Source organism: Peromyscus californicus, unplaced genomic scaffold, assembly GCF_007827085.1.
Source record: "Peromyscus californicus insignis strain IS unplaced genomic scaffold, ASM782708v3 Scaffold_11__1_contigs__length_118956290, whole genome shotgun sequence".
In the NCBI taxonomy this organism is placed as follows: domain Eukaryota; kingdom Metazoa; phylum Chordata; class Mammalia; order Rodentia; family Cricetidae; genus Peromyscus; species Peromyscus californicus.
The window spans coordinates 98,634,820-98,660,385 of record NW_026294402.1 but is presented as its reverse complement, the minus strand read 5'-3'; the positions used below and the strand labels follow the sequence as shown (position 1 = coordinate 98,660,385).

Here is a 25,566-nt window from a genome sequence, read left to right as displayed (position 1 = left end):
GTGATTTTGTATAATTTCAGAAATCCTATGTGTACACTCTGCCCAGGGAAACATTCAAATGGATTTTAAAAACACAAAATAGCTTTCCTCCATGAACGGGAAGGTTTGGGGAAGAAGGCTACAGGCATAAAATGAGTGACTACTCATTCTCAGGCTGGCATCAAATCAAGGTCACACCTCGACTGTACATGACTCACAGCTCCATGTCTCCAGAGTCACAGTCACCAGAACTGTCTGAACGTGCAGTCACAGATGTGCACACGTGATTTCTATGGGTGATTAGAAAGGGAGGTGCCTTCTAACTGGAACAGGAAATTTAAAAAGCAAAACTGGCCAAACAGATGTTACACTATTACTTGGTAACAAATAGGTTAAGCGAAGATTTCTCTCCCATTTTCCCCCAAACACGTGACTTATTGTCTACATTTTGTGTGCAATAAAATGTAGAATCGTTTTTCCACCCTTCTGGGCATTTGCAACATAATCTTATTACTAAATCCAATTGTTTCAAATAGAGTGAAATGGAAACTATTATGTTAAAACGGGATGCATGTTTTTCATTAAAAGAAAAAGACAAGCATTTGCACAAATATAAATAAGAAAAATGTGAGGTTCCTGAAATAAAACATGGTTGCTCTGCCTCAACAGCCTGCTGTATTAGTGCTGGCAGTACACAGCAGAGCTGACCACACTTGCTCTGTGTCAACCGAAGCCATGGTCTAAACGGTAAACGTCCTCTCATTGCCCGTGTTAATAAAGGGACTGTTGCAGGGGAGCACTAATAGGAGGCAGCGGAGCCATGGGAGGTGGGCTTTAGACACCAAGTCATGTGGGATGTGCCTGGAGAGGGGACCACAAGGCTCCAGTCCCGTCTTCTTCCTTGTTCACCTCACAGTTATGGCTAAGTGTTTTGCTCTGCTATCTCCTGCCCCACCCCTGCACCCCTATACCCCTGCACCCCTCCCCATTGCCAATCAGCATCTGCTTCAGGGGTCCAGAGCAATAGGGACATCTGGTCATGGAGCAGAGTCTCTAAAGCCATGAGCAGAAACAAACCTTTCTTCATTGTTTATCAGCTCCGGCCTCAGCTTAGTGACAGACAGAGGACCATCAGAACCAACAGGAAAGAGGAGTTTGAATATTTCTGGGCTTTGTTATAAATGGCAGTCTCTCTCTTTCATTGTGGATCTTAGCTATAATTCCTTATCTGAAACTATTCAGCAGAGAGACTTTCCCCGCTTTGTTTGCCCAGACTCTGGCATCACATGAAGTTATGCTTTTATTTTAAAAATTGTTTTAAAGTGTGTGTGTGTGTGTGTGTGTGTGTGTGTGTGTGTGTGTGTGTGTGTGTTGCACATGACTGCAGTGCAGGTGCCCACAGAGTCCAGAGGAGTTAGATCCCCCTGGAACAGGTTGTAAGCGGCCTGATGTGGGTGATGGGAATTGAATCCCAGTCCTCTGGAAAAGCAGTTTGTATTCTTAACCACTGAGCAATCTCTCAGGCCCCATGTGGCCATGCTTTCATTCTTAGAAATTACAGAGTAAAACTTGTTAATATAATGGCTCACTCTTGAATTCCTCCATAATATTTTTCTAGTTAGAGCCAGTACCTGGAGGCCCACAAGCTGCAAGGCTGATTCTCCATGCCCCATACAACACACTACCTCCTCGGTGAGCACACTGCTGAAGATTGGATCGGGACACACTGACATTATTTTCATTATACATCTTATCAGAAGCTGAAGCCTTCAAAAGTGCAACCTGTGCTGGAGATGTGGCTGGGGCAGTGGGGGCGGGGGGAGTGCTAGCCTAGCATAGGTTCAACTCCCAACACTGCATTAAAATAAATAAATAGAACAAAACTGGGAGTGGCAGTACAGGCCTATAATCATAGCACTTGGGAGGTAGAGACACAAGGATTGCAAGTTCAAGGTCATCCTAAGCTTCATACTGAGTTCAAGGCCAGCCTGGGCTACATGAGACCATGTGTCCATGAAATAACCAAGCACAATCTTCTCCAGCACCCCTGGAACTCACAACCCTCTTTCCTTACTATTTAGAATGAGAATTTCCCCTGATGTTTCCTAATACCATGCTTTTCAGAATGAAAAAGATATAGGCACTTCCTCATCTAAACCCTCAATAGATCACAGATCAATTTTAAAGAAACTAAAAACATTAGGCAAATAATTCTTTAATTTTGTCTCATCCATTAACACATGGACAATAATTCGGATTCTAAAATACAAAACATCTAACTTGGCTCTTTTGCTGATTGTTAAAGTAGAGGAAGTCAGGGGGAATACACAATTGTCAAAACTTTAAATATTTTGCAATTAACCTGGCTGATTCAGAAGAATGAGATGCAAATCCTCATAAATACATCATCTTCCTCAAGCTCCAGGCAGAACTTGGCAGGGGCAGCAGCTGGAACACCCTTCTAGAAAAGAGACTCCCTCTGTTTTATGTGTTTTAGTTATTGAACAGGATACAGAAGGTCAGAAATGAGACAGGCAAGAGGAAATGCAGAGACCAGAGAACATCCCAGCATATCTGGGGTCACAGGCCTTGTGAATGAAAACAGATGCCCCAGATAAGGATGTTTGTTCTCAACACAGACTCTGTATTGCAAGCCTGTTGAAGTGCCAGCATCCAGTCAGACTACAAATTCTATCCCCTCCTTCATGTTTGCTCACAAGCTTAACTTCACAGGCTCTCATTTCAAACTGAGCTCAATCAAAGCTCAGTTTCCTACAGAAGGAAAGATGACAGCTAGAATTATCAAGACCACTGTGTATGTGATCTGAGCAATCCAGAGAGGGATGTAAACACATGGTACCACACACAGCATAGCCAGCCACCAGAGAGGTCTCAAGGCCATTTCTTCTACCAAAACGGACTTGCTGGAGTGAAAACACTTACATTTACTTTGGCTTCAGCTCTAATATTAATGTTTCAAATTAGGAGAAAAACATTATGAGTGAAGAACCTTCTTACAATAAAATTCCCACTCCGAAAAGCTTATCATCCAAAACCATGATTAAGGGGAAAATTATCCAATGTGTTTTCTCAGGAACTCATGCCATTTCTAATAGGAACGTAGACCTTGACACATGCTAAACCATCCTTAGAAAGACTGATGCTTAGTAAGTGTTAAATGCTGCTGTAAATGGATCAAAATGAACTCCAAATAGATTAGGGTTGAGGTTTTCAAAAAATTTACAGAATCAACCTACAAACAACAGTGAAAAATAATATTCATAGATCTTTGGATAAGAATTTTAAAATTTAAAACTATAAATGAGGCTGAGTATGCTGGTGTGTACCTGTGATCCCAGCGCTTGGTTGATGGAGGCAGAGGATCATGAATTCAGTTCCATCCTTGACTGCATACTGAGTTCAAGGATAGCTTGGGCTACCTGAGATCCTGCCTCAAAATAAAAACAAAACAAAAACCAACCAAACAAAAAACCCAACCCAAACCAAACCAAACATAAAACAGCCAGGCATGGTGGCACATGCCTTTAATTCCAGCACTTGGTAGGCAGAAGCAGGTGGATCTCTGAGTTGAAGGCCAGCCTAGTCTACACAGTGAGTTCCAGGACAGCCAGGGCTATACAGAGAAACCTTGTCTCAAAAAAAAAAAAAAAAAAAAAAAAAGAAAAACCAAGAAAGATAGAACAAACAAAAAAAGAAACAAACCAACAAAGAAAATCCAACAAAACTATAAATGAAAGTAAAAGATCAAATTATTTGCCAATATAAAGTTATTTTATATTAAGAAATAAAGGAAAATACCAAAAAATTGAAAAAATATTTTAACATTTTGAACAAAATATTTTAATATCTCTTAGAGTATTAAAAATAGCTGAGAATCAGTATAAAGATGAGCAAAGGACAAATTTACAGAAAGAATAGATAAGAATTAAAGAGACTTTTCCAGCATTTAGCTTTATCAGTCCCCCAAATCAAAGCAGAACAAAGCAATGATGAAATACCAGTTTGCAGTTAAACGTCAAAGGAATATTTAGAGCTCAGAACTTCACATGGGGCTGGCGAGGCATGGGAGAAAGTAAAGCGTTACCACACTAGTCCATTGTCAGGCTGTAAGGAAACAGGCACTTCCACATATTGCTGCTGGAAGAACAAAGCAAAGCCATTCCTAAGGAACACAACTTGGCAATGCCCACCAAGACTACAGACTCATTCAGTCTCTGACCCTCCCACCCAACTGCTGCCATCTATATTTATCCTGTAAATATGGCTTTTCCTCTACGCAATGGCAGGGACGTGAGACTATTCACTGCAGTAGTATCATTGTGAAGTGCAAGAGGACTGTTGAAATGTGCTGTGCTATGGCCACAATCTAGGCCTCTAAGGGGCTATGAAGCTTTCTCTGCACTAACATGGAAGGACTCAAGATTACCAACACAAGCAAATCATACTAACACTATCTTTGGCATAAGAAGACAAAGAGATAATGTCTATACACCTCATTATAGTCTTTAAAGTTCCCAAGATTAAGTTCATCTTATCACACTATCTACAAACATATCATTCTGCAATGTGGTTTATAACACTAAAAATATATAAATTTCCCAAAGAAATAATAAGGCAAATTATGGTAATACGTGCAATAAAATATTACTTCTACTGAAACTCATTGATGGTGAGTTTAGATAAAGGTGCATTTTCCTTAAGCTAAGATGTGACATTAAAAACTCATAGCATATGAATTAAACATGTAATATGGACACTAAAAAAGAAGAGCTAAGGTCATCTAATTAATGCTCAGAGCACAGCCCAACATCAGCGGTGTTCTAGGTGACAATGTAGCATATAGTTTAGACATACATCCATCACCAGGCAAAACAGTACCACCAGCAGAGCCAGAAAATGGATGCAGAGAGAGAGATTTTGGGGGACCAAAAGGCATTGCTATGCTAAGACAAGAGATAATTGTTTACAGTCCATTTGAAGAAAACGAGAATCAAAGATTCTAAGAAGAAATGGAAGAGAGATTGGGGGGGGGGGGAAATCCAACAGAATAAACATCAAGTACTCTGAAAGTTGCCCATAGTGGGTAAAGCTTTTCTCCAGCAGCCTCTCAATTCCTGTGACTACTATTTCTCTCTTCCTTATCTATCTACCTATCTATCTATCTATCTATCTATCTATCTATCTATCTGTCTGTCTGTCTGTCTGTCTGTCTGTCTGTCTGTCTATCTATCCATCCATCCATTTATCTAACTGCTCTCTCTCTCTACCTATTATCTATCTATCTATCTATCTATCTATCTATCTATCTATCTATCTATCTATCTATCTATCATCTACTTACCTACTCTCTACCTACTATCTATCTACCTACCTACTATCTATCTACCTACCATCTATCTATCTATCTACCTACCTACTATCTATCTATCTATCTATCTATCTATCTATCTATCTATCTATCTATCTATTATTTGCTGTTCGGTTTGAGTCAGGCTGTCGCTGTGTAGTCTAGGTGGGTGTTGAACGTGTGATCCTCTTGTTTCAGCATCCAGAGAGCTGGGATTACAAGCCTGAGCTACCACACCCAGATACTTTTCATATCTTGTCAAATTTCCTGTTACCACCAAGTCTAGTTGTGTCTGGAGAAGTGAAAGCATACATAGCCAGGTTTCTATTCACCATGACTCACACAGTGGAACTCAGCGCACCAAGCCAGAAGCACCAGCTCAGTCCTGGTGCCCTTTATGTCCTGAGGGTTTAAGCTTGAAGAAAATGATTATTTTAATTCAAAAGCTATAAAGATTATTATAAAATTACAACTGGTTCACAAGACAGGAACCCAATTCATAAGAAAATATGTAGTTTCTTAGGGTAGGGTAAACAAGGAAATGGAGGAGATATATTTAAGCATACATATAGCAATATTAAGACTGCATAACAGGTAGCATCGTGGAATACCAGAAGCGTATTTGTTCTTCATCGCAGAACTGAAGTCTACTGTGTATATATGTATACATATCATATATTTTTCTCCTATTCTCTTCCCCTCCCCCAACCCCCCTCTCTCTCTTTAGACAAGGCCTCATATAGCCCAGGCCAGTATGGGCTCAAGAGCATGTGATGGGATTACAGATGTGAGTCAGTATACCTTGTTTACATGGGACTGAGAATTGAACCCAGGGCTTTCTGCCATGCTGGGCCTGTACTTACCAGCTGAGCTACATCCCTAAGCCTACATTGCCTTTACCTATTCATGGATGTACTTGCATCTCCCTAGTAAAACTGTACTAGCTTGGGGCTGGGGAGATGGCTCAGCAGTTGGGAACACTGGCTGCTCTTCTAGAGGCCCCAAGTTCAATTCCCCGCACCCAACACCCACATGGCAGCTCACAATTGTAACTCCAGTTCCAGCAGATCTGAATGCAGGTGCGGCACACAGACATACACCAAATACCCACAAACATTAACAAAGAAAACAAAGGGCACCCACACCTGTGCAGAAGCACGGATTATGTGCCTCTGTTAGTAATTTCTCATTCAGTAACTTCAGTTCTTAAAACTGGCTATGGTTGAATGCATAGGCCACGGAAAGTGGCAAATGGCATGAATCTCGTGGTAAGCTGGTTTAGCGGCGTGCAAATGATGCTTCCTCAAAGAGAGGTGGTGAGGTAGAAGGAGACGCTTCCTACCTTGACCTCCAGACGTACACTGGGAGAAATAAAGATGAAGGCAGATATGACTGAGTCTCTTTGCATGAATCAACATAGAGGCTGTAACAATCACTGAGAGCACAAAAGTGCTTGGGTCTAAAATAAATTCTGCAGGTGGGCACCTAGGCTAGCTTTGCATGAGAAAATGAGGCCATACTATGCAAATGTGAGGTGAGGTCAAATAGGGCAGGAAGACCAATTCTACATTCATGGCTTCCTTCTCTAGCGCGCGTTTGTTTGGCAGCCTGGGAAAACAGCCTCTCCACACAGAGGATTTTGAAGGTTTGTATTTGGCCCTTGATGAAAAGTTCTAAGAAAAACAAGAGAAAGCCACAGAAAAAGCCACCCTTTGGATCCCAGAGAGAGAAGACCACAGTGAGCCAGGACTCTGCTTAAGTCAAGTCTGAAATTGTGCTGTACGGAGTATGGAAACTGTGAGTTCTGCTGTAACTGTCTGACGGGGACTTTGGAGCTTCATCTTACATAATTTGGTTTTCAAAAAGATAGCTTTCTGGTAAAATCGTTTTCGTTTTCTCTCTTAGTAACTTTCTCAAGTATTTCTGCAGCTTCCCGAGCGGGCCTGTGGCCCCTGGCTGCTCTCAGTGTCCCCTCTGGACTGAGCAGGTTGCCCAGCCACAGGCACTCTCTTCTCCCCCTCAGCTGAGTGGAAACCGACAATCCTGCAGTTTGGGAGCCAAACTGGAACTCCTTCCATCTGTATCCAGACATTTAAGAATTTGGACGGACTCCACAGGAAGGTTTTGCAGAGCACTTAATCAAGCACTCCGGAGGTTACATTTCAGGAAAGCTCTCTTGGATCCAAGATAAAGGCGGGGTGGAAAAAGCGAAAACAAGAGCTGCCTGAGTCAGAGGTCCTTTGGAATCCTCCTCACTCAAGACTGCGCCTCTCCCAGCTGAGACAGGTTGGTTCTTTCTTTTTATTTTCTCCTTTTGACCTGAATATGTGTTTTTGATTTCTTTTTAAGCCCACAAGATTTTGCATTTTTATCTTATTGGGGGATGAGGGACTTGATGCATGAGAGTTTAAACATGTACATGTGCCAAAAAAGCTATTTAAGAATATCTCTACATCTTTAACCTCAAGTGAAAATATGAATATATCAAGAAGAAAATATTATTTTCAATACCATTGCTGATTTGTCAGGGAGCCAATAGGGTTTACTATATCATTTCTTTCTGATCTTTACAATAAATGGGTTTTTTTTTTTGTCTTGAAAACAACTTGAAAGTCTTCCTATATATCTGCAGAAGGGTAATTTCTGCAGATACTCTCTATTCCTATTCTGATTTTCTTATACTGCTGGGCAATCAATTTTCAAATACTTGTCCTTATATTTTATCTGGCTCTGTTGCTCTTTATCATCAAGTTCAAGATTTCTGTGATAACAGAAGAACAAAGTCATATTGTGTTAATAATTAATGCAGAAGCCATGGAGGCTACAGGAGGCTTCCAATGCAGCTTCTACAACACCTTTAATGACAAAGTAGTCACTTCAGACTGCTACTGCTTGCTTTCTGTGTGACAGGAAAAATCCCTGGGGAGTACCTTCCCTAAGGGGGCACCTTCCCTAGGGGGCACCTTCCCTAGGGGCCACCTTTCCTCAGGAGCACTTTCCCTAAGGGAGCACCTTCCCTCAGGAGCACCTTCCCTGAGCGGCACCTTCACGTTATTCATTCAGAGATGAGCTAGCAAGTTAAAGACCTCTTTTGAAACTCAATGTTCTTTCCTGTACTGTTTTGAAAATACTGTTTTAATGATTGATTCTGTAAGACTGGAGATTCTTTGAAGGACAAAAATGGCCAACCAAGATAGAGAAGCTAAAAAAGAAAAGGTAATAAAAACACTGAAAGCCATTATAATGTTCATATTAATATTTGTGAATTCAGTGCAAGCTTGTCTTGGTACACTGCAGTGCTATTAGCCAGTGTGTGCTTCCTGAGTTGAGACAGGAGACTCCTAACATATCCTCCATCCATTCTGCAATAACAGCTTTATATGTGTCGACAAAACCTCCAGAACCTGACAGATACTTAGCGAACAGCTAGGGTGTACCTGGTATGCTAATATAAGCTTCAGTCACAACCAGAAATCAAACTGCTCAGACTTCAGAGAACTTAGAGCTGGGAAATACATTTTCTCCACAGGATGGAGTCATATCCTTGATTGAGGGTGAATCTTCTGGGGAGGAAAAAACCCAAACTAACTTACTCTTAAGTGGAGGGCAGAAAACAGTGCTGGAAAAAGGGACAGGGACAATGGGGGAGCTGCACATCAGAGCACAGAGTGTGTTGACTGATAGCTGACAACTCAGCATACGACTGTCTACTGTGGGGGGGGGCAGAGGCGGCAGGAGGGGGCCTTGGACACCACTCTGAGGACCCTGTGTTGGAGCTTTCTCGGGAAGTGAAGTGCTTCCGGTGCAGAGCTAAGTGAGGCAGCAGTAGACTGTCAAGTCAGGGGTACAATACCGACAGAAATAAGGATGGTTTTCACAAAAAGTTGGTGAGCAGGATGAAGAGCAGTCAGATTCCAGCCAAGAAGACAGTGCAGTAAGTGTGTGTGTGTGTGTGTGTGTGTGTGTGTGTGTGTACAGCACGCATGCGCACAAACAGGAGGGCCACAGTTTGCACAAGACTACAGACTGCAAGAATAGGAAAGTTCCAGACCCATTTTCTGAATATGCAAACCAGGTGTGGGGGCTCACACCTATAATCCCAATACTGGGGAGGCTGAGGCAAGAGGATTACTAACTTGAGCTACAGAGTAAGATTCTGTCTCAGAAAACAAAAACAAACAAAAATAAAGCAAGCAAGCAAGAATGAATGAACTTACAGACCAACTGGAAACCAGCGATCTAGGTAGGCGAGAAGTCAAGGATAGTGCCAGTTCTCAGCTTAGAGGGACCAGAGGACACAAGTAGTAACAGGCTTGGGAGGCAAGCTGACTGAATGAGGCTTTCCCGTAGAAAAGTAAACCAGTGATTCTCTATGCAAATGCCAAGCTAATCTATTTAAATGAAAATTATAGTAACACTAGAATAAAAAATTAAAACATTTCTTCTTAAAGCAAAACAACTTATTTTAATTTATTGTAGCTATATTCCACAAGACTTAAGGTATTTATAAAAATTATAACATTTCTTCTGCTCTTTGATTAAATTTTATATTATAAAAGCCAGACTAGGTAGATGGCCCTGTGGTTAAAGTGCTTGCTGTGAAAGTGTGAGGACCAGAGTTCGGGTCCCCAGCATGTATGTAAATGAGGGGTGGGCACAGCAGCCCACCTACAGCTCCAACACTCAACAGGGAGAGAAAGGATGTGTGGACCACGCTGGCTAGTCAGAATTTCTCTGCTGCTGAGCTCTGGGTTCAACTGAGACCTCACCTCAACAAATAAGGTAGAGAGTAATCTAATGACTCCTAATGCCAACTCCAACCTGTAGACACATGCACACACATGTGCCCTCACACCCACACACATGAAAACACACACACATGCATGCAGACCACATGCACAAATACAAACAAAAAAAACCCCACAAAACAAAACAATTCATATTTACTTAAAAGTGTTCACCTTTATCTAGGATTTAGTAACTAAGGGAATCCCTCAGGATATTATCTGTTGGCCATGGACAAACGCCAGTTCCTGCCTATAGACTCGTAAGAACAAAGGATGGAGGAGCTGAGTCAATGTGGTTCTCATTAAAGTTGTCAGAGTGAGATCCACAAGCTGTTCTCTAGAGAAAACACACGCCACATGCTGGGCAAAGCTGCTTCCTTTTAAGCAATGCTGAAGTGAGTGTCTTGTGTTCTTCCTACCATCCAGCTTGGTGCCATGGCTCTGGAGCAGAACCAGTCAATGGAATACTACTATGAGGAAAACATAATGAATGATACTTATGACTACAGCCAGTATGAATCGGTCTGCATCAAAGAAGAGGTCAGGCAGTTTGCAAAAGTCTTCCTCCCTGCCTTCTTCACGATAGCCTTTATTATTGGACTGGCAGGAAATTCCATAGTTGTGGCAATTTATGCCTATTACAAGAAACAGAGGACCAAGACAGATGTGTACATCCTGAATCTGGCTGTGGCAGACTTACTGCTTCTGGTCACGCTGCCTTTCTGGGCAGTTAATGCAGTTCATGGGTGGATTCTAGGGAAAATAATGTGCAAAGTAACTTCGGCCCTGTACACAGTAAACTTTGTCTCTGGGATGCAGTTCCTGGCCTGTATCAGCATTGATAGATACTGGGCAATCACTAAGGCCCCCAGCCAATCAGGTGCGGGGAGACCCTGCTGGATCATCTGTTGCTGTGTGTGGATGGCTGCTATCTTGCTGAGCATACCCCAGCTGGTTTTTTATACTGTGAATCAGAATGCCAAGTGCACTCCCATCTTTCCCCACCACCTAGGAACATCCCTGAAAGCATCCATTCAGATGCTGGAAATCTGCATCGGCTTTGTGGTTCCCTTCCTTATCATGGGGGTGTGCTATGCCATCACTGCCAGGACACTCATCAAGATGCCGAACATTAAAAAGTCTCGCCCCCTCAAGGTTCTGCTCACAGTGGTAGTAGTTTTCATTGTCACCCAGCTGCCATACAACATTGTCAAGTTCTGCCAAGCCATCGATGCCATCTACTTGCTGATCACCAACTGCGACATGAGCAAGCGCATGGATGTTGCCATCCAGGTCACAGAGAGCATCGCACTCTTCCACAGCTGCCTCAACCCCGTCCTGTATGTCTTCATGGGGGCCTCTTTCAAAAACTATATCACGAAAGTGGCCAAGAAATATGGATCATGGAGAAGACAGAGACAGAATGTGGAGGAGTTTCCTTTTGACTCTGAGGGTCCTACAGAGCCAACCAGTTCCTTTACCATTTAAATATAAAATGCTCTCTGCTTTTTGCTTGGACACATACACACACACACACACACACACACACACACACACACACACACACACACACACACGAGAGATGCTTCTTCCTCAGATAAACTATTTGTGTTACTCTGAGACTCAAATGTCAAACATTAGACTGTTGTTGCGATGTGTAACAAAGAAGCAAGCGGTGTGGGTATGAGGAACACAGACGCCAGAGAGTAAACAACAAACGGCAAAACGCGGAAATTCAAGTTAATGACAGGAAAACAGCATGGCAGAAAGGCATTGTGCTATAAGCAGGAAGCCTTTGTGGTGGTGGGCTGTTTCGCATCTTGACTGCAGCGGTGGCTACTCAAATCTAGCTGTGCCCCACGTGACTTTGACAGCAACTGTAATTATGTAATATAAAACCTTGGCTAATGAGCGAGCACCCGAGACCATGCCGTGTGATAAGTCACTGGGTAAGGAGCACCCAGGACCATCCTGTACTATCTTTGTAACTTCCTGTGAGTAGACAGCAACTTCAAAATAAAAAGTTAAAAAAACCCGTCATGCTGTGAATCAAGTGATCTAAAAACAATGAATAAACTTGTGCTAAGAAAAATTTATAATTATTTATAATGATCTAAATTTTAATAAGAATATTTTTCTGCAAAATTCCAATGCTTAAATAATCACAAGAAAATTTACTTTATTTTTTTCTATTTCTTAATTTATAAGTGATTTTATAAGGCATATGTAGTGGTATTTGCTCCGCCCATGACCTTGGGTTATAGGGCCCGAAGGAGGCGGTGCTTCTTGCCTTCCTACGTGACCTCTTAAAGATCACTAGAGTCATAAGCAGGAATGGCAATTCTCCCAACCCTTAAAAAACAGGCCAAACCCATAAACTTTCCTGAGATGTTTACACATTCCAGTAAGTGCCTACACATGCAATTTGCTTTGATGGTATCACCAAAGAAAACCATCCAAATACATGCTGTGTTCATTATGCATATTTTGGAGGCACGCCTTAAAAATCATAGTTATTTAGAGTCTAATTTTATAACTTTCTAAAGAACTTCCCAAGGTATGTTGGCCTATTACTGAGAACTGATTAGTATAAAGCTTATTTTTCATTTAAACAAGCCTATTTTAGGCAATAAAGCAAATACCACATTTAGTGTCTTGCTGACACATGCTAAGCCTGTGTTCTACCACCACTGACCTACCCCCGAGACTTATCAAATTACCTTTCCTCTGGGTGCCGTTTCTAAGTCTGATAGTGTTTCAGAGGCTGAGTTTAAAGCTGTGATTGTGAAGCCGAGACTGGGAACTGTGCCAGTGCCCCAGCCACGGGGTACCAGAAGCACAGAGACTGGGAACTGTGGCAGTGCCCCAGCCACGGGGTACCAGAAGCACAGAGACTGGGAACTGTGGCAGTGCCCCAGCCACGGGGTACCAGAAGCACAGAGACTGGGAACTGTGGCAGTGCCCCAGCCATGGGGTACCAGAAGCACAGAGCACACTCACCGCTGCTCCACCATTTCTTGCCGTGAACTATATAGCCATCTCCATCTCGCTGGATGCTACATTCAATGTTTGTGGCATCACTTGATGAGACATCGGGCTCTATAAAGAAACACGGCTTGATTAACTGACAGAAATCAGCTTTAAGAGGCTTAGACAAGAAAGGACAAGCTCTTCGAGACAGAGGCACGCTGGCTCTTTATTCTATTTTTTCAATCTTTCCATCTTACCCCTTTCTCCTTGGTCTTTTCCTAACATACACACTGTAAGCATTCAATAGATATGAACTGGAAGACAGAGGGATGAATCGTAGGATTAGTACTGACCAGTGTGTCCTTGGAGCCTTTGCTGATGTCTGAGTCAGGATACAACTCACTCATTATTTCCCCAATCACCAGAAATTGATAAAAACACTGCCTTTGACTTTCCACAGTGAGAATGTGCTTTAACTGTGGGCAGGCTGGATTCCTCTACTCTCACTAACAAATTCTCCCTGCACCCTGTAAGTGCTACTGAGAGCGTGTCTGCCAGGCCACACCTTCAACACTCAGATCTTCTTAACACTTAGGTCTCTAGACCTTTCTGTGCAATACCCGTAAATCTTAAACACTGTTTCCTGCATGGCATTAGGGGCCAATCAGCCTTTACCTTCTTCCTATATTGTTCTTATTTGTATTGTGTGTGTGTGTGTGTGTGTGTGTGTGTGTGTGTGTGTGTGTGTGTGTGCACATGCTGGGACATGTGTGTATGGAGACCAGACAACTTCAGTGGTCATTCCGCCTCCGGCTTTTTTTTTTTTTTTTTTTTTTTTTTTTGAGACAGGGTCCCGCATTGGCGTGGTATTAGCCTGGTACTCAGTGACTGGCTAGCCTGGCCGGCCAGTGAGCCTCACAAATCTTTCTGTAATCGCCCCCCTGTGCTGTGATTACAATTATGTGTCACAACATCAGACTTTGGGGATGGAACTCAGACCCACACACTTGTGTGGTAAATACTTTACAGACTGAGTTGTGTCCCTGACCCTTCTTCTGCTCTTTTAAGAGAGTCCTGGGTACTTCAGGGATTCCTTTTAAAGCTCCAGAAGCTGTTTTCAGAGAAAGGGGATGGCAAGCTTATCTTGTGACCTCAGGTCGGTACTTTGTAAACACTATATCATTATACCTCTGTAGGTGTTCCACAAACACCTCTTGATGATTTAAGTGGAGAGAACTTTTGTTATTATATAAACAATTGTATATATGTGTATATAAGTATATTATATAAAAAACAATAAAATCTAGCCGGGTGGTAGTGGCACACATTTTTAATCCCAGCACTCAGGAGGCAGAAACAGGCGGATCTCTGAGTTTGAGCCAGCCTGGTCTACAGAGTGAGTTCCAGGACAGCCAGGGCTACACAGAGAAACCCTGTTTTGAAAGCCCCAAACCAAAAAGTAAAATAAAATCTGGTCGTGAGCAAAAGGTCAATATGAACTTCACATTATGACCAAACCAAATTGAATTTAATTCTAAACTCAAGTGGAGATGCAAGTTTCGTCTTGATAGTAACTTTTAAATGACTGTTTCCAATGTACAAGTGGACCAACACCATTCTCATCATTGTGCCCCTGGCTTTCTCCCCGACAGGGTGGTTTCAGCAATATTTCCACTGGCTTAAGTTCCGGTTTTCTAGGATTATGGGATAGTTGAGTAGTTTATAGTCATATAAATATCACAAAGAAGGAGATCAATGAGCAGCAATTGTAGAAACAACACAATTTAAAAGACATCGCCCCACTGCTGATGTTGAAGTAGACTGCCAGAATGCATCTGGAGCCCTCCCAAAGGACAGGAGTGTTTATCCTCCACATTTAAGGATGACAGCATCTCAAACCAGGCTCAAAATCAACACATTTCTGGCCGTGGCAAAGTTGGCTACAGCCGACCTACCCCCACACTGCTGCAGTTCTTCCATCCACAACGACCCCAGGATGACGGTCCCAGGGGACAGGGCTGGGACTCCTCCTACCTGTCATACAGAATACAGAGGTGATCTCTCCCCGAAGGAGCGGCTCCAGCCACTGCTGCTTCTGTTGCTCACTGCCGTACAGGTGCAACACCTCCATGTTGCCTGTGTCTACAGGGGAGAAGAAAGTGTTGGACTTTTAAAACTAGCAGTACTAAATCCACATTTGTGAAGACAGTACAAGCTATATCTTTTTTCTCTTCCTTTCTTTTCTTTCTTTTTTCTTCTTCTCCTTTTTTTTTTTTTCTGAGACAAGGTTTCTCTATGTAACCCTGGTTGTCCTAGAATTCACTTGTAGACTAGGCTGGCCTCATATTCACAGACATCCGCCTGCCTCTGCCTCCCAAGTGCTGGGATTAAAGGCGTGTGCCACTCCCATCGGGCTCAGATTATATTTTTTTAAGTAAAATGTTTGTTGATGCAAATATTCTGAAATGTACATTAAATTTAATGTGTAATGATGAGATGCTGTATCATTCATTACAAGTGTATGGCATTCAGTCCATTATTTAACTTTTTCTGAATCTTGGGTGCTCGCCCAGTTCATCCCATGGCTTTAAGGAGGTCTAGCTCCATTAGGACTGAAGTAGCCATTTCTGTTTTAAACCCAGCCTGCTGTGCTTGTATGCTGGGTCAGGAGTGACTCCCGTGTTCCTGGAGAGGAACTGATACTCCATATTGAGCCCCCAGCTCCCAAGTGTCTATGCTGTTCCTCAGGCTCACAAGTTGGCTTGGGCCTTTGTGAAAGTCTGCTGCTTGTGGGTAAGTAAACTGCTCATGAGCTACGTTCTCTACATGAACCTCTACTTGCCCACTCTGAAAGACCTCCTTGCTCTGAGCTACAGCAATTTTTGTTTACCTCTCATAGCTTGTTTCTGCTGTTTATTCAGTTGGTTTCTGAGACAGGTTTTCGCTGTGTAGCCCTGGCTGCCATCAAACTCCTGCTCTGCCTCATTAGTGCTCTAAGATAGATCTTAATTTGTGCATGGCATTCCTCTGTGAAAATCAGAATCCCTGCCCTGTAAGGAAGCAGAAAGCCTTGTGGACCCACTCCAGTCTTGAGGGTGCTGTCCAGGACACCACACACTCTACCTTCTACAGCTGAAAAAGCACACTTGGTTTATTGCGAGCAAAATGTTCTAGATGCTTTTCTCTGATTTCCATTCCTGTAAAATTTTCTTAAAATTCTGCTTGAATCCTCTCGAGATTTGAAAGATTTTCAGTGTCACTTGCTGTGACTTGGAGGATGGTTGCTCAAATGCTGATGAAAACTGACAATTCTGAACCAAGTAAGACATATTTGTAAGTGCTGGAGAGATGCTCAGGGTTAAGGGCACTTCCTGCTCTTGCAGAGGACCCAGTTCAGTGCCCACTAATCACTTCCGGCAGCTCACAACAGCTAGCAACTCCACCTCCAGGGGATTCTACATCCTCTTCAGGAGACTTGCACATATATATGTATGCACATGAAGAAATAAAAATGTTTTTAAGACTTAAAACCATCCTTAAAAAATATACCTTTGCACTCTGTTCAGATACTAACACTGAATCAAGAGGCACAAAATTCCTAGTAGATCCACACAAACCTAACATTGTTTTTAAGTGAGGGAGAAAAGAAGTCCTCAATTACAATTAACAGAGTGAATTATTCACTTTCTTTGCTTGTTTGAAATTCAGTGTTACTTGTTATGAACAAAATAAAGTATTAAAACATTTTAAAATTAAGCTGGGAACAATGGCACACATCTGTAATCTTAGCACTTGTTCTTGGGGTTATGGTAGAGGCTGTAGAGGCAGAAGGATCAGGAGTTCAAGATCATCCTTAACTACATAAGTATGAAGACATCCTGGGCTACATGAGATCTTACTTAAAAGAGAAAAGAAGAATCTAAAATTATCAGTTTTACTCTGGGAAACCGACCAATTTTTTATTTACAGTTTAGAGAAAAAACCTATAAAAAAAATCAATCCAAAGGTCCTAAATTATTTAGTGACAGGTTTGGAAATTAAAAATAGCTATTTTCAGCATTCTACTATACAACACTGTGTGCCTTTTTGAAGGGAGAAGACAAAGACAAACTGGAAGGCTACATATGTTTTCTGAGCTTTGATAAGAGCAGTTACTTGGAAAGCCTAGGTAGAAATTAATCATTCAGACTTAAGAAGCCTCTCAAAGAATGTCATTAGCACCAGCTACAACTCCCCGTTTGTCTGCCTGGAAAACGCTCCAGCACACAAGGTCCCAGGCCTTTGTAACAGCTCTACCGCAAAAGGGAGACGCTTGGCTTCTTGAGTTTCCCTGTCTTTCTGCTTGAGAGAGTAGCTTAGTCATTCCTTAGTCAAAAACTACTTAAAAAGTTCAGCCGTCTTGTGGTATTATTTAAACAGAACAACTGACAGACTCGTGAAATTTCAATCTTAGGAAACGCTCCTTGAGTGTGCGGTGGCAGGTGACTCCGCAAATGGAATGGAACGTCCACGGCAGAGCTGCAAGGAAGCTTCCCGCAGCCTAACGTGGCACACTGTGAATGACCCGGTACTGTGCCACGAATCCACTTACCAGAATACGGCTAACACGCTCTAAAAACATATTGGGAACAGGCTTTTTTTAAAAAAAAAAAAAAAAAAAAAAAAGCATCTTATCCTAAGTACTGCCATTTTGACTTTAGATTCCATTTCACCTGTAGGGTGAAACAAAGCTCAGGTTCCCAAGCCCTCGGGGAGCTGGGAACCTTCCAATAGCTGACCAACCTCCTCCTTAAACCATAGAAATAGTCGTATGCATCTGTTGTTCTCTAGAAACATATGGCTGGTCCTAACAACAGAGAGAACAAATGAATCTGATTGGTTGGATTGAAAAGCTTGCATAGTATGTCGGTTGACAATGAGGGAACATTCAAGAGAGCCCCTAATCTCTAACTCCTGATTGGCAGCAAATGTTTGTGATTTCTGTGCTTAGATACTTGCTTCAACTGACATGCGGAGTCGCAGTTCAGCTCAGCCCTCCCCTCCCCACCCCTCTTCTTCTGTGCTGCCCTGCATTAAATCTCGCCTTGCCATAACCTCTTGTGTCTGCTTGGGTTGATTCGGAGCCTCGGACCACAACAATAACAAGGGTGTTAGAGAGATAGATGGCTCGGTGATTAAGAGCACTGATGGCTCTTCCAGAGGACCCAGGTTCAATTCCCAGCTCCCACATGGCAACTCACAACTGACTGAAACTCCAGTTCCAGGGCATTGGACAACCCTACACAGACATACATGCAGGCAAAACACTAATGTACACAAAATAAAAATAAATAAAAAAAGAAACCATGACTTTAAGAAATATAAAAAAAATAAAAATAAAAATGTAACAATACAGAATATGTTAGGTCTAGGAAATATCTGAATGCCACGTGTAATAAGAAAAGATAGTTTCATGAGACCTGTGTTTCAGAGGAATACAGAGGAATATTTGTCCATCTACCTACAAATCCACGTGTGCAACTATATATGCTACATTACATTGGGTTGCAATATAAATGATGTCTTATTAGGAAGAGTAGGGAGAAAAGCTTTGAACTTCAGGATTAGCCGTTCATTTCCTTTTCTATAGAACCATGCAGCATGTGCAGTGTGTCATAACAGCATCGTAGCTTTGGGATAAAATTTTCAGACAGAAAAGACATGTTTCTCTTACAATAGCCTCTTCACAGGATTACAATGAAGGACAGTAGTGAGTTGATAAACTGGTGTAGACAGAGGGAAACTATGCCACCAGAGATCAGCACTATCATCAGAAGCCTGAGAACTATATTGAATTTACAGACAAGCGAGTCAAAGTCTAGCATGGAGCCACATTCTGGACTCTTCTCTCAGAAACCCACCACACTTGTGTAGCCTGTTGCTCAAGCTGGCATTAGCTCTTCTGGGAGAGCCTCAGCACGGGGCCACACAATACACGGCAGCAGCCAGGACCCCGGAGCAGGGGCACTATAGGACATCCTGCCAGTTAAGTGTACAGTGTGCTGGTAACATGGCTGCAGCCCCTGGCAGAAACCAAGTCAGCCTTTCGGAGAAAGAGTTTTGCACAATGGAGAGACTGGGGATTAACAAAGACCTCTGGAATTTCTATCCCTTCCAGCTAGCCATAGAAATACCTAAGCCCAGTCAGGAAGTGGGGTGTTTATATAACCAGTCCTCTTGGTGGCTACTTCTGTCTGCTGGCACTCTTAATGTAACCATGCTGATTAAAAGGGCAACCCACTGAGAACCTCAAATCCACTTTTACATTGCTTTCAGAGTAGCTGTAAAATTACGGCAAAATCTGTAAATGAATGATTTCGCACAGGAAAGTCTGCTTATAATAAAGAGATTTTAAGCACCGTTCAAACAAAGAAAATTGCTTGTAGTAACCTGGTGCTTGGCAGTTAAAAACATCTGGAGCAAAAAAACATTTTCCTGTCTCTTCGGCAATCAAGGCATAGTCCAGCTGGCTGAGGCCGCTCACAGCTGGCAAGAACAAGTTCCATAGGCCCTCGGCTTTGGCCATTTCCTGTCAAGGGATGAACAAGGGATCAAAAAGTGCCAAACAAAGTAGCTGATTTTAAACAAATATTAGCATTAATATTTTCTGAAATTTAAAATCATTTATGGAGTTATTTCATTGTATTCTACACTGTGTTAAGTCAAGGCTTACTGACTCGTTAATCAGTAGTTTCTTAATAATTAAGGAAATGTCTTGCTTTCCAGGATTTCTTAGATTTGGCTCTAAAACTAAATTTGCATACTTTGGTGCTTCTCATTCAATCAGGATGATTACAACCGCTCACACACATTGAAGTGTAATTCTGCCAAATGTGTTATACGCCGCAGTTCCTTACATGCATGGCTGGTAAGATCTGAAAACATGAAGTGTGACTTGACAGCACATGGGACAAATGGCCTGCTTTGTCCCTGCCTCTAGCTGGACAAACCCAGGGCCTTGCACACACATGAGGAGAGCTCTTCCATTCAGTTCCAGCCTCCAATCCCACTGCCCTGCTCCGGCTTTATTTCCCCTCCCCTTCTCCCTCCCTCCCTCCCTCCCTGCCTCCCTCCCTCCCTCCCTCCCTCCCTCCCTGCCTCCCTGCCTCCCTCCCTTCCTCCCTTCCTCCCTTCTGTCCTTCCTCCCCACCCCCTTCCTTTCTATCTAAAAAGGGACCCATACTGTAGCTCTGGCTCACTGTGTAGCCCAGGCTAGCCTCAAATTTGCAGCAATCTTCCACCTTCAGCCTCAACCTCCCTCTCAAGTGCTAGGATTACAGGTGTGAGCCACCATACCCAACCAAGATTTTTTTTTAAACCCAGATTCGTAAAATCTTTATTTTAAGGAAGCTATTCCTGTTCCAGGACAGCTAGGACTACATGAAGAGAAATCCTGTCTTGAAACCACTCCCCTGAAAAAAAAAAAAAAAAGGTTATCCCTGGAGCATGAGCTATTATGCTTCTCATCCAGATACTGACAAGGCAGAGGCAGGAGGATTGCCACAAGCTGAGGCCAGTCTAATCAACATACCAAGACCACAAAGAAAAGTAAAAAAAAGTTATTATCATTGTAGTTCTTCTTTACCTACACTACAACAACAATAATTAAGGTCCCCCAAACACTTGCATATGCATTTCCTGATGCTGAGTGCGTTCTTGTCTCTCTTACCTTTAGTTTTTCAATCACTAAGGGGTGTCCCCACTTTTCCTCTGCATTTCCATTTCGAGCATAGTATTCTGCTACTTCCTTAAAACAATGAAAGGGAAATGATTAGGCCAAGTTAATACAAAATAAACAATGTCATGCGTGGAGTGTATGTGTGTGTGTGTGTGTGTGTGTGTGTGTGTATGTGTGTTTGTTTTCCAAGACAGGGTCATGCTATGTAGCCCAGGTTGGGCCGGAACCAGCATTCTGCATCAGCTGCCTAAGCACTAGGATTACAGGCATGTGTCACTATCCCGGTTAGTAATGGTTCTTTTTAACACTAAATGCAGAATAATACAAATTCTAAATGTTTGCTCCTCAAAAAATTATGCTGCCTCAATATTAGACAGTAATAATCTTTTTTTTTTTAAATTCTTTCTTTCTTTATTATGAATACAGTGTTCTGCCTGCATGTATCCCTACAGGCCAGAAGAGGGTACCAGAGCTCATTACAGATAGTTGTGAGCCACCATGTGGTTGCTGGGAATTGAACTCAGGACCTCTGGAAGAACAGCCAGTGCTCTTAACCGCTGAGCCATCTCTCCAGCCTCATGACAGCAATAATCTTATACCCAAGATTTAAGTGTTCTGCTTTCAGCAACATGGTACACCGGTGGGCATAGGAACCCTTCAAGTAAAACAGCTGGGTGCAATGTTACCAATTAAAGATAGATTAAGAAATGCACAGTTGTCCTGGAAAGAACTAACAAAACAGCTTCACCCTTCAGATGGGACAGGATGGGTGCTAAGCTTGCTGACTGAGGCCTTGGCTTTCAATGGGCCACATCAGCAGGACCCAGGTGATAAGGCCAGGGGCTGCAAACAGCAAAAGGGAGCATGGAGATCTTCCATCCCACCAAAGCCAGGAGGGCTGAGAAGCAAAACCTCAATCGGGAACAAACAGAACAGAGAAGCACATAAAAATCTGGACCCTTGGAGGTAGACCACGGGGAGAAAGCCCCCCACACAGCTCTCAGTTTGCAGAAAAATAGAAAAAAGAAATGTCGTACCCCGAGACCTGCCTTCACCCAAGCATGGGATGCAAATGTCAGGCCTGTGCCACCCCCAAACCTCAAGCCCAAATTAAGTTTACAATGCCGGGGCAACAGCAGCTGCCAGCACCTGGCAGAAACAAAACCAGCCCTCTAGAGGGACGAGCTTTGTACAAAAGCTCATGTAACTCCTTTCAGCCCACAGTCTACCCTGAAAAAATCACTAATCTCTTCGGGAAACCAGCCATCACAGGCAAGAATCCACCAAAACAGCAGGTCAAGAAAAACAATCATGCTTCCTTAAAACAACGATAATGCTCACGGAATTCACGGCACAAACTATCTGTGGTCTGTAGATTCCAAGAACAAAGGAAGGAATTGTAAGTATGACCATGGGCTAGTAAAACTGACAAAGTAAACTTGTACTGCAACCCAGAGGAACAAAAACCTTAGCAACCAAGCTTGAAAATGTTACCATGGCTTCTCAAAGGTTGGTGGGAGCAGAAGCCCCTGGGGACCCGGCACTGATGGGGCAGATGTGCAGTTTGTAGAAGACTCTGGTGAGTCTCGGCTTCTATTCTTTAAGAGCTCCCCAGGCATTTCTCACACTCTCCAAAGTTAGATAATGTCAGTCTATGGAAAGCTGAAAAATGGCCTGAGAACACTTAAAAAAAAAATTAGAAGGAAGATCTAAAGAAATCACTCAGCACAGAAACTCAAGAGAAGAAAAAAGGATATAACGGATTCCCAGAGGTTGAGCGTTGACTTCCATGGTAACAGTGAAGTCAGAAGTCAATGGGAGAGGACAGTGAGAGGGCTCCGAGGGTAAGGGTGCTTGTTGCCAAGTCTGATGACGAGAGTTCGATCCCTATTACCTGACTTCTAAATGTGTATACCCCCAAACAAGCAAACAAATGTAACAATAATGTTAAAAAGAAATTAAAGGCTGAATATCTTCAACTACCGAGAGAAAGTAATTAACAACCTAGAATTCATATCTCAAACTATCCTTTTGGTTGGGGGTGGTGGTGGCACTTGAGAAGCTGAGGCAGGAGGATCATGAGTTTGAGGCCAGACTGAGATAATTAGGGAGGCCCTGTCTCAAAATATATGTCAAATTTCAAAGAATTAGGACAAAATAAAAGTATCATAGGCAAGGTACTACTTATCCCCTCAAAAAACAAACAAACAGACAGATAAACAAACAGCAGCAGCAGCAGCCGCCACAGAAGCCCTGGCAGAGTCTTAGTAAAGGCACACGGCTCCAGGAGAAACATCTGAGTTGCATGAACGGGTGAAAAGGAGTAACAACATGGGTAATTCTAAATAACACCATTTAGGCCAAACAGTCACCTCTCACTTGTACAACCACACAGTACAATGCAAACACAATGATAACTATGTGATATTCTAGAGATGCGCTTATAAATACTTACAGCATCTTGGCATCACTATTTTCTTTACATTTCGACTAAGAAATGACAGGGTTAAAGGCCATGGGCACTGTGAAAACTTTTCTTGTGTATCATCAGGTTATTGTAGACTATTCTTCTAAAACGCACTGCTCCGGCCATCCCATGTTCCTCTTGGGGAGGCAAGGCTAGTCCGGAGTGCAGTGCTGTAGGAGGCAGAGGCCTGCGCTTTCAAAGACTCCAGGATGGAGAGCGCTTCCCACGTTTGTCATGAAGTCAGTTAAATCGGAAGGTTTCCTGTTTGGGGTTGCATATTATTTCTATTCCTAGAGTTGCCATAAAAGGTCAATGCTCTTGTGTTTGGTAATAAATATATTATGAAAGATGTTTATGATGTTCTCATTCTGACTACCTCTTTGTGATACACAGTTCTGAGAAATCAAATTATGCCTGTGTTTACATGCCCCAGGAGGGCGGGTTCATCTTAAGCCATGCTGAATAGATAGGAGGAATAATTAATTACTCCTTTAATGAGCTACTATATTTTTACTTCCCAGAATTAACTGCCCTTAGCCCAAATCCCCATGGGCTGCGCCATCTTGAGGTTCAGCTGGGTCTGCCCATCTTTCTGAGTCAACTTTTCCCATTCCTTCTCTTCAGATGCTGGCTGGAAACTAAGCATGCTTTTTCTGGTATGTTGTATTTCCTTACTCTGCTCTCTCATCTCCCTCCCTGCCATGGGGCTGTCTGATCATGTGGCTGACTTCTATGCTGGCATAAGTGTCATGGCATGATTTTTCTTCTCTCTGAGCAGCTGCTGAGATTTACAACGTGACTGCCCTGGGGTGTTTTCCTTTCTAAGTCTAATAAAATTGCCCCCAAGCTTCCATGAGTCCATTTTTAGAAGTCTTTAAATAATGAGACTCTGAGCCCCACAGGGGCCTCCATTTACCCATACCATCTAGTGATTATGAAATGACTCCCTCAAGCTCTGGGAACATTATCACTATGACCCGTGTGCACTCCTTACGCCGCGTGTGCCCCCTACGCCGCGTGCGCCCTTACGCTGTGTGCGCTGCTTCTTCCTGTCCTGCACGTGAGTTTCAGTATTCTCCATGGATTTTCAAGAGGAAGAACTGATTTGGCATTTTTTTTCAGAGATATGGGTTATGTGTTCATTTTAGGCTATCCAAGGAGTTTCCCAAAGTTGCAGAAATAGTCCTGCCAAACCTATTTTTTCTCATTTTGGAAAATACATAGAAATATGGAGAAAAAGTCATCAAGAATTTTAGTAGCTAAAGTACATGATAGTAAAATGCTGCTGCAGTTTATGAGACAATCATATTTTCTAGACATGACCATTTTGGTTTGGCAACTCAGCTGAAATAACACTGAGCAGAATTTAATGTTTTCTCCCTTTTATGTTGAGAAAAGCTATTTACTTTTCTACAAATCATTCCAGAATTGTATACCCCACATCTGGGGGTTAGCACTGTTCAGTTCACCCTACAGGATAAAGCATACACATGCTGGTACAAGTGTTTGAATGAGGAAATAGCGCACATTATCAGATGTGGGAATGCAGATTTGGAAGCTCTGCCTACACAAAGTGGCTTTCTTTACCACACAAGCTTGGGCAACCTTCTCTTTCTACAGTCGGTCGGATTTTGTTTTTACTATTACTGTGAATTCTTTACACGTATTCTAGCAGCTGAATGGCACTGAGTTCAGAGGCACTATGACCTTCCTCGGACCCCTCCCTTCCCTGCAGCAGTGTCCCTGGGACACCTGCTCACATTTACGGGTGACAGTGAAACCCCTTTGCTTCCCTCTGCCCATCTTGGCTTGTCCTTAGGGTCATAGGCTGGTTGGGTTGCAGGCACAGGCACGTTGCAGACAGGCTTTGTTTTAGTGTGAGCGTGTAGGATTAGTTGAACTGACGGGTGAGCTGGATCTCCATCCAAATCCCACAAACCAAACAAAAAGCCAAACAACAGAGGGTGCTGCTCTAGCCCATTCACCTTATGGTTGAAGCTGTGGCTTCCATGAAACATAACGTGTTTTGTTGTTGTTTTCAAGTAGTGCTCTAGCCTTCTGTTTGGGACAAATATCACTGCTATGTGAGGTTGAGTGGATCAGCCCTAGAGACTGGATAAGCTTCAAACACCTTGATTTCTCTCTTCCCTTTGCTCTCCTCATCAGCCAATCACCTATTTCACCATTATGGAAAAAGCCCACTTTCATTTCAAAATTCTTTCAAGATGCATCTTCCTGCTGTAGAATAACCCTTCTATACACTGTGTGAATATGTCTC

At 42.7% G+C, this 25,566-nt stretch overlaps 2 protein-coding genes across 2 annotated transcripts in view; one reads left to right on the top strand and one right to left on the bottom strand.

The window, feature by feature from the left end:
* The window catches only part of Acad11 (acyl-CoA dehydrogenase family member 11), a 74,951-nt gene that overhangs the window by 22,238 nt on the left and 27,147 nt on the right, over positions 1–25,566 (bottom strand). The window contains exons 10-13 of the mRNA XM_052718822.1: positions 20,813–20,890; positions 19,534–19,672; positions 15,139–15,246; positions 13,135–13,233 (exon numbers count right to left, since the gene is read on the bottom strand). Coding sequence (XP_052574782.1) covers positions 13,135–13,233; positions 15,139–15,246; positions 19,534–19,672; positions 20,813–20,890 — 424 coding nt within the window. The remainder of the gene's footprint in view (positions 1–13,134; positions 13,234–15,138; positions 15,247–19,533; positions 19,673–20,812; positions 20,891–25,566) is intronic.
* Ackr4 (atypical chemokine receptor 4) lies at positions 6,217–13,127 on the top strand. Its single transcript, XM_052718857.1, has 2 exons — positions 6,217–7,633; positions 10,561–13,127. Exon 2 carries the CDS (start codon positions 10,570–10,572, stop codon positions 11,620–11,622), a length of 1,053 nt encoding a protein of 350 aa, XP_052574817.1. The 5' UTR covers positions 6,217–7,633; positions 10,561–10,569; the 3' UTR covers positions 11,623–13,127.